A 9,829-nucleotide genomic window follows, 5' to 3' on the forward strand; every position below is an offset into this window, starting at 1 on the left:
AGCACATTTACAATGTAAATGCAATGTTTTAAGTGGCATTTGAGACTTTGGATTGGCATTTGATTTGTTTACGAAATAGCATTGTATTTCATTGAGGATGTTATGGATAAGTGGTATTTGTATTGGAGCATGTTTTTGTTAACCCGGAGACATTTATTTGTATATTGGTTCATCATGTGTGTGTGTGTGTGTATATATATATATATATATATATATATATATATATATATATATGTATGTATATATATATATATATATATATATATATATATATATATATATATATATATATATATGTATATATGTATATATATATATATATATATGTGTGTGTGTGTGTGTGTACTGCTGCGGCCGAGTTTATTCGAGCATTTGCCCGTTCTCGGCCGCAGCAGTAACCTGGCGCGCGCCGGAGGGTGCCGGGCGCGCGCCGAAGCAGCGGAGGAGCGCCCTCTGATCGGGGCTTTCTCCCTCCCGCTGCCGGGTCCCCCGGAACCCCCTGCCGCCGTCCCCCACATCGCGGGACACCAGGGCTCCCTCGGGGAGCTCTGGACGCGCGTGCAGGGGGCGCAGGCACCCGATGACGCGTGGCGCGGCACGCTGAGGGAGTGCGGCTAGCACGCCGGGGCATCCCCCGGCTTGCGGTGCTAGCCGTGCTTCAATAAAGTGTGTCGGTAGTGTATATATATATATATATATATATATGTATATATATATATTTTGTTTGTTTCTTTTATTTTTATTGTATTTTTTCATGATGAAGCCACTGTACAAAGGAATGTGTGTAGGGTGGGTATGTGGCCAGGATGGCTTAACCCCTTCATTACCTTTGCAGTTAGTATTCTATAAGGTGATGAAGGGGTTCATTGATATGTGAATGTCATTGCAATGTATTGGCTATGTATATATTTTGGCAACGGACCACAAGGATGATGCTGGTGACGGGGCCCTCTTATTGATGAGGTTAGTAGAATTTTCTTTATTTTACTATGGTATTTAATGTGTTTAATAATGGCCAAATAATGTATTATCCCTACGTGGATAATAGTTATTTGGCACATTATTGTACTGTATGTGTTGGGGTGGGGGGAGGGGGTATTGGCCCCAAGGGTATGTGGGTAGGCCTCCCTTGTGGGTAGTGGGTGAGGGTGGTTAGGCCTCATGGGGTGGGGGGTAGTGGGGTAGGGTATGTGGGTGAGGGTGGGTTAACCCCTTAATGACTGTAGCGGTTAATAACCGCTATGGTGATTAAGGGGTTAGGGGACATTACATTGGATGTTTTTATTCTTGTGTCTGTTTTGCAGAAGCGGATGGGGCATTAGCAGGATGAAGATGAGGATGGCCTTCATCGTGGCAGCCGGACATGGGTGAGTGCTACATGTATTTAATGTCTTTATTGTTCTGTATGTATTTTAAATGGACACATGCACTATTATCCATTTGTGGATAATATTCATTGTGCCCATTACTATACTGTATGTTAGGGGTGTAGGTGTTGTTGGTGTAATATATATATTTCTTAAATATATATATTTCTTTAGTTAGTGTGGGGCTGTTGTGTGTGTTTTCTTTTTATTGTGGGTAGCGGGGGTGGGTGAAGGTAACGTGTGGGTATTATCTGCTACGGTTGTGAAGGGGTTAAGCGCACCCGCAACCCCCCGCAAGCCCTAAACAAACAACACGGGCCAAATACCCCCTTCACCCACCCCCGCTACCCACAATAAACCTGGCACGGCTGTTTAACCCCTTCATTGCCTTAGCGGTTAGCCGCTAGGGTAATGAAGTAGCCTTTAAATGCATTTTTCCTGCCTCGGATGCATGCCGGGGGGGTCCAGTGCTGGTATTAATGGTATCAGCTCCGGAGACCACCGGCATCAATCCCAGCCAGGAAAAAGGCCAGAAATTTTTCTAAGTGCCGATCTGCCACTTATCAGCAGCCTCTCACCATCAACTTGCCAACTTTTTCTTGCGTGGCTGATTCGCCAGAAAAACGCCATTCTAGAGTGGCGAATAGCTCCGCTAAGCTACTCGCCACTACTAGAATACAGCGTGGCAGAAAATGTTTCTATTTTAGGCGGGGAAAAAAAAAACGCCAACCAAACTGGCGTTTTTGTTGATTCTCGCCACTTTCTCGCCCCTTACTGAATAGGGGTAGCCATTTTTGGCGGGAAAGTGGCGAGAATTGCCTTTCCGCTGCTTACTGCATGATGCCCTTAAAATCAGTTATCACTGCTTAGTGAATCGCTCCCAATGTCTGCCATGATGGAGCTGCGTGGGGTCCATGCTTCTGAATGGGACCCCCCACAGCGTTAATAATTTGTTACCACAACCAGAGCGGTTGCATGATTATGGTACCAAAGACATTAAAGCTTACATCATCTGTTCTACTTTTCACTTTATAATTATTTTTCTTTATTTCACTCTAATTTTTTGTTTTCACTAGCCTGCTTTGCCTTTCACCTTCTGTTCTTTCGCAGTCCTGTCTATAACTGTTCCTAAGCTGCCACTTACTCTTTTTAAAAGTTAATCTCATTATAACAATTCCCTTTTTTATTTAGGGGTTTAGCCTGGGGAAGGGTGTCTTTGCTTTTCCCCCTAGACATGCAATCACACTCCCTTTAGGAGCCCTAGGCCCCCACTGAGCAACCCAGTAGTCCAAGGAACTGAGGTACTCCCTGGGTGGGGTGGATGGTGAGGGAGGAAATATCGGAGGATGGAGACTTTTGGACACTATAATATCGTCACAGAAACACTTTAATTTTTTTTCCTCCCCTGCCTGTCATTTTCTAGTAGCACCTGCGGTGGACTATAAATGGCCCGCGTTCCCTATATTCTTCCTGACGGATCCAGCAGGACTGAAAGGACTTGAGTGATGCCAGGATTGAACCACCCATCCAAGTGGAATATTTGCTTTCCGGCACTGACAGGATATTGGATTTGTGAGCGTGAGACTGGAAATGGAGGAAATCTTTGGAGAACCGTTCGTAGAAACCATTGAAGAGAGAAGATCCTCCACACAGAAGGATATTGTCGTACATTTCCTTCTTAATTTCAACTGGGACCTTCTTCATGCTCTTCAGAGCCATTTGATGAATGCCCATAACGTCTATCCCAGCCATGGAGGGTGGTTGGAATAACTCTTCTGGACACAGGAACCTCTCCTTTCCAATGGCTATGATGTGTCCATCTGGAAGTTGATAATCAACCAGGTATTCATTTTCAGGGAGTTTCAACTCGCCCTCCAAATCCACAGCCACATAGCAGCACTTCAGCTTGATGTCCTCAATGATGTGCCGGTCCTTCTCGCTGAACGAGTTTCCGGACTTCTGGAGGAGTTTCATCAGGTGGGTGGTGAGGTTTGTGCCAGCTATGTCCAGCCTTTCAGTGGCATGGGGAAGGTTGTAGCCCTGGTGAACGGGCACCGTGTGGGTAACACCATAGCCAGACTCCACCACCAGGCCCCCGGTTTTGCCGTAGGAGTAAGTAGACAGCACTGACTGGTAAGCAACATACATTCCAGGGCAGTTCATGGACTCAAAGACAACCTCCACCATCTTCTCCCGATTGGTTGTGGGGCTCAGTGGAGGGTCTGAAATCAAGAGGGCATGTTCCTCCAGAGGCACCTTGAGGTTATGGTAGTACATATGTCTCCACAAAGTCTCGGCTGCGTCCCAATCCACGATGATGCCATGATGCACCGGTTCAACGATTCTCAGGTCCGGTTCCACCCAAGCTGCCTTCCCAACATATGAGGAATCTCGGATATTCTCAGTCCTCAAAGTCTTCTCCAAAGGGTAACCCACCACAGTGGCCATTATGCAGTTTGGCTTTGCTTCACCAGCAAAACCCGCCTTGCAGCTGCCAGTGCCAGTGTCAATCACCACGGCTGCTGTCTTCTTGACGGGGAGCTTTGGTTTGGGATCAGTTTCAGCCTCTGAAGTGTAGGTCATCCTGTCTGAGGGCCCAGGGGATTTGCTGGCGCCCTTGAATATTGAGCGTTTTCTGGACCCTGCTGAAGACTGAGATTTTGGGCTCCTTGGATACATTTTCCAAGCAAGGTCTAAGTGGACTTTGTCAATGTGAGAGAAGGTCTAATGGACTATCTGTTCGAGAAGATTCACCATGAGCTGGTGCCAAGATTCCAGCGATGTCATAAAGGGAATGATGTAATCATCTGATATTCACTCTCTGAAGAATTATCTTACCCCATCACTTCTGTAAGTCTCTTTGCAATCTGGTGCTTAATGAGATTATGAAATGCCTCATGAGACTGCAAGGGTAAGAAGGCACCACTGGAGTTTGGTTACCCTTAACAGTTCTCCTGAAAAAAATAACATTGTTCTTACACTGTTCCTAACTACTGTGCTCCTTTACAGAGTAAATGTCCGTTTTCTCTGTCACTATTCCTTGCTTCTGTTTTTATAATTGTGATTATCCCTTTTCTGTCAATTGCTCTCGCCACTCTGTCCCTCTTTTACATCATGATAGTTGTGCCTTTTTTTCTGTCAGTGACCCCTTTATCTGCTCTCTAGTCACATTGCATATCCTCCTTCATATCGTCACTTTCCTTTTCCTTTGTCACTGTTTTTTTCATGAATAAGTGAATATAAGGCGCTAACAACTTAAATACATATAATAGTGATACGTGCAAGTGCAATAATAATTAATATTAGTGCTCTAATAATAAGAAACCCTGCTCAAACCCTCTGGTAGAACCTGTTTCCAGGGTTCCAAGTAGAAAGATGTGTTTCAAACAATCCAGGAGGAGCAAAATATAGGGAAATAAAAAACAGAAAACAGTGCAAATTTAAGTGCAGACGTTGAGACTATGATGAAATATTAATGACGATATCTTGGCTCTGCTGGTCTATCTACTTACAAGATGTAAGTGGTAAGCATGCAGTTGGCAGATTGGGCTGCCACCCCAGGTAGTATCTGTGTATTTGTGGATATCCCTCCAGGCTTATCTCGTCAGGGTAACCATGGTATACATAGGGAGGAAACAAAGCTACATAGCGCGATCTGTCTTTCCAAAAACTTTATAAAATGAATATGAACATATAAACATATAAAATGTGCACTTACAATGTGCTAGAATTAAAATAGCATTTATCACAATCACAGTGATTCTAGGGGGTTTAATCCGATCTCACCGCCTCCTCTCTGGCTCAGGATATCAGCTGTCTGCAGCCTGGAACGCTCAGCTCCGTTTCTCCTCCGGCGCGTGTGACGTCACTGCTCAGTGGAAGGTACAGCTACGGATCCCTCACTAGACCAAAACACCACTCTTGAGCGTTCCAGGCTGCAGACAGCTGATTTGCAGAAAATGCTATTTTAATTCTAGCACATTGTAAGTGCACATTTTATATGTTTATATGTTCATATTCATTTTATAAAGTTTTTGGAAAGACAGATCGCGCTATGTAGCTTTGTTTCCTCCCTATGTATACCATGGTTACCCTGACGAGATAAGCCTGGAGGGATATCCACAAATACACAGATACTACCTGGGGTGGCAGCCCAATCTGCCAACTGCATGCTTACCACTTACATCTTGTAAGTAGATAGACCAGCAGAGCCAAGATATCGTCATTAATATTTCATCATAGTCTCAACGTCTGCACTTAAATTTGCACTGTTTTCTGTTTTTTATTTCCCTATATTTTGCTCCTCCTGGATTGTTTGAAACACTGTTTTTTTCATGTCATCATAAAGATGCAGTGGCGCTGGACTGTCCTCGCGTTTTAATTACACAAATAGACATCAAGAAATTAAAGCTGCAGTTCAGTCAATATCCTGAATGTGTGCTTTTTTAATCAATCACTTCTGTAGTAAGAAAAAATACTTTTAGCATTTTCTGTTTTTAAAAAAACAACTTTGAAAGACCAATTTTCTTGTATTCTATTTTAACAGCCATTTGGTAAGGCACTGCTCCTTCATGTCCTGTCACAAGCCCTGGCACACCCCTTTGTCAGCCCTGCCCTCCCTCTTGCACATGTCAGTGCAGGAGTGCTCATGAATATTCATGAGCTTCCACTGACTGACAGAAGCAAATAAAAACATATGCCAGCTCTAATTATGGCACCAAATTTCGCCTATCAATACATAGAGAACGGGTTGACTGGCAGCTATACAGTTCTTTACGTAATAAGAGATTGCACACATGAAACTATTGAAGTAAAAAAAAAAAAAAAGACTGAACTGCAGCTTTAAGGTAGTTAATACTGTATTTTCAGATTCTCCTCCCTATTAAAAGCAATCTGTGTCTGTCATGCTTGTTCCCAGGTTGGATTTTTCTGTTAGCCTGTCACCCTTTCATAACATGCAGTGATGGAATTGTCCTTGTTTAACATATAGGAGAGGTTAAGGAAGGGAGGCTGACAACTTTAATTCTAAAGGTTAGCGCCTCAAAAGTGCACATGGCACAGAGAGGAAGGATATAAATGTTGTGTGTGTCAACTTGAGACTGTCCCCTGGTCTCCACTGCTGGGTACAATGTCTTGCGCCCCCTTTTTTATATGTTACGTGGTTTTACCGGCCCCGTTGGTTGACAAGAGTAAGTGGGAGCAGCAGAGTTAACCAACGATCGGAGCACTAGTTTAATACCCACCAGCACAGCCTCGCTGTAAATTTGGGTACAATGTCTGCCACAATCACGTTGCGTGGGGTTTAATCTTTCGGAAGGGACCCTCCACAGCGTTATGCCACCTGGGCCCCGATCGATGCTGTCACGGGACCGCGAGCGGCCGCGGAAACACAAACATCTACTACTAGTACTTCATCCACTAGCAATGGGAGATCTGCAAACACATCTCCACAGAAACTATAATCCACACAGCATGTCAAAGAATCATAGAAGTAAAAGGATCATTCACCTGCAAATCAAGCAATCTAGTATCTCTTACTGAATTTATGACATTACCTTATATCAAGTATGTTGGGTTAACCAAACAAGCCCTCCATAAAAGGATGAAAAGATGCACCATATCTGACCTTAATACGAGGACACCAGTGGGTCAGCACTTTCCTACCCATACATTCATCCACTGATTATCTGTATTACTTCTGAAGGGTAACCAACTACACTAAGGTCAGAAGGTCTTTTAACAGTAGACTGTAAGCTACATAGAGGCTTATTCTATTGGTTTGGCCATGCATGAGTATCAAATTAGCGCTATCGAATAAGCCCTGTAGAAGGCAAGTTTTTTCCCACCACCTTGTCAGTCTAATCAACTTATTTACAAAGATTCAATCTCCGTGGAAGAAACCATTTTTACTTATTTACAGCTTATGTAAAAATGAGTCATGTAGAAAATTGGCACAACCATAGCGCTATACAGAAAATACATCAAAACTTCGAAAAGTCCCCTAGGTGAATACGATACCAATGAAAAGTATAGTCCAAAGTCCTGCAGCCCAGAAGACTTTAAGGTCTGTTCAAACTCCTCCTTGATTGAAATGCAAAAAATTATAGTCCTCCTTGGTGCTGGAACCTGGATTGATGATGCTGTTTTTCTCCAATAGATATAGAGGGAAGATAATACAGTCGTGCTTCAATAAAGTGATTTGATATATTGTTTATTATTCACCTTATAATTAATTTGTCTGAGTATTCCTGAACACTTATAAACAGAATCTTTCTATAACAAGTTAAGACAACTCCCCGTGTTCTAAATGTATAGATCCTCTCTCCCCACTTGAGGGCAGTATGACAAAAATTAACTAGGATAATATAACCTCTAGGGTGGTGAGAGTGCCACAATACCTAGATATATCACTCGTACCCCTCAATTAACCCTTATATAAGCGGTGTGGGGGAGTTAACACTGAAGTCTATTGGTTCACCTAAATTAGTGAGATAGTACCACAGTGCAAAATATATCACTTATATGGCTATATACAGTAAACCAATGTTACTTATGTTATTGTTTTTTTCGGTTGAGTGGAACAAACATTTTTTTTATTTTTCCTTTTTTTTTCACTATCGCGTCATGGTTTGTAGATATTATTAGGTTAAATTGTGGTAATTTTAATTTATTTTAATATTTTAAATATGTTATTATAATTTATCATATATTAGGGTTATTTCACATCCTCTTTAGCGCTACTTAATTTTTGTGTTATGTTATTGTATATTGAAGTACTGTGGAAATGATTGATGATATGGGTTGCTCATACACTCTTCATGCATGATATGAAATATAAATTATAGATATCATAAGACAATACCGTTTAAAAAACTCTGTAATAAAAAACAGACCACAAACAATTGGAAATACACTCAAAAATTTCACACTTAAAAAGTGCGGTGTGAACATTCAGGCTGTCGCCAGCCCCTCTCTCCGGTTCTTCCAACGTTTTAGGAGTGATGCCTTTTGGAGCCCCAATATGTCTGTACCCCCTAGATTATCCAAATGCACAATTCCTCCCACAATGTTACACTTGCATCCGCATTTACTGTGGTCGCAGGTTCCTGGGGGATTATCCTCAGACCACCTCTGATCGTGTCAGATGACACTCCTCCTTGGTACCTCCTCCGTGCTACGGCTCAGACTGGGGTTCCCTGTAAGCGTCCTCTCTCCTCACCGGTTCCAATCACAGTGAGATTCACCTGCTCACATCTGCACATGCGCACTGAGAACCATTCGCTTCGTCAGTTGGTCTGAGAAACGCGTAGGGTCTCAGTGTTTGTGGTCATGAAAAGTGTAAGAAGATATAGTTTTTATAAGTATCAGATGTTTCACCTTCAAGGGTATAAAAGGAATTGTCACCTGTGATACCTTTGCAGTCATCATGCAAGAATGCCAGTACTGTTAATCTGGTGTTTCTTGGGAAAGCTTTGTGAATTTTAATTCTAAAGCATCTGGGATGCCCTTTTGTCAGCTAGTCGTAAAAATTTGACTCAGACGAGAATCGTGGATCTCTTCCACATCAAAGGAATATGGACTATACGAGTTTGTGTCTGAAACACACAAGTCAGATCCATTTAGGAGAATAGTTTGCATGCGTGGATCTCATTTTTTTTCTCTTCGTGGCCCCTTAAATGACGCGTTACAAGACTTTTTTGCATAAAATTACAGGCAGTCCTCGGTTATCCGACACAATGCGTTACTCAAAAGGGCGTTGGATAGCTAAAACGTTGAAAAGCGAAACACGTTTTCCCATAGGAACACTGTTTAAATGAAAGGATCCGTTCCTGAAGGCATTTTTAACACTAAAATACACCAAATATTTTACGCAGGCAATAAGATATGCAGCACACACATACATTATATAGTGTACTGTATATACTGTATTATATATATAATATAACATAATAAATAATATATTATATTGTATAATATAATATTATATAGTATAATATAAATATATATATATATATATACGCTCTTACGACGCTTTGCAACGTTGTTTGTGTGAATAAGCTGTATGCCGTCCCAAGGCGTGCTCCAAAGTAACAACAGGAAAAATTTGGTAGAAGAAATTGGGCACCGCAAACACTGGATGACGAGGCTGATCTTGGATAATAAAAGATCACTTTATTGAGGTATAGTAGCCAATGTTAAAAAGCTCAAGGTATCCCCTACAGCACTTGTACTTCTTTAGCAGCCTGCAGATTCTCTTCCTACAGAGTTTGCTGCTTCTCCTCGGCATTCTGGAGGTGCGTACGCAGACCTTGCAGTTGGTTCTGCAGTCGGTGCTCTGCTTCAAAGTTCTCATCTTCCAAAAGTTTCTTTATTTTTTCAAGCTCGTGCAGCTTTTAATTATTTTTATTGACGGGGTCTGTCAAATCAGAATTTTCTTCTTTCAGTCTTAAATTTTCTCTTTT

At 42.1% G+C, this 9,829-nt stretch overlaps 1 protein-coding gene across 1 annotated transcript; it reads right to left on the reverse strand.

The window, feature by feature from the left end:
- Positions 1-2,786: 2,786 nt before the first annotated feature.
- Positions 2,787-4,084, reverse strand: LOC142483879 (actin-1-like). The gene has a single exon (XM_075583812.1). The coding sequence runs from the start codon at positions 4,044-4,046 to the stop codon at positions 2,787-2,789; it is 1,260 nt and encodes a 419-aa protein (XP_075439927.1). The 5' UTR covers positions 4,047-4,084.
- Between the last annotated feature and the right edge of the window lie 5,745 nt (positions 4,085-9,829).

This window comes from Ascaphus truei, unplaced genomic scaffold (genome assembly GCF_040206685.1).
Source record: "Ascaphus truei isolate aAscTru1 unplaced genomic scaffold, aAscTru1.hap1 HAP1_SCAFFOLD_381, whole genome shotgun sequence".
NCBI lineage: Eukaryota > Metazoa > Chordata > Amphibia > Anura > Ascaphidae > Ascaphus > Ascaphus truei.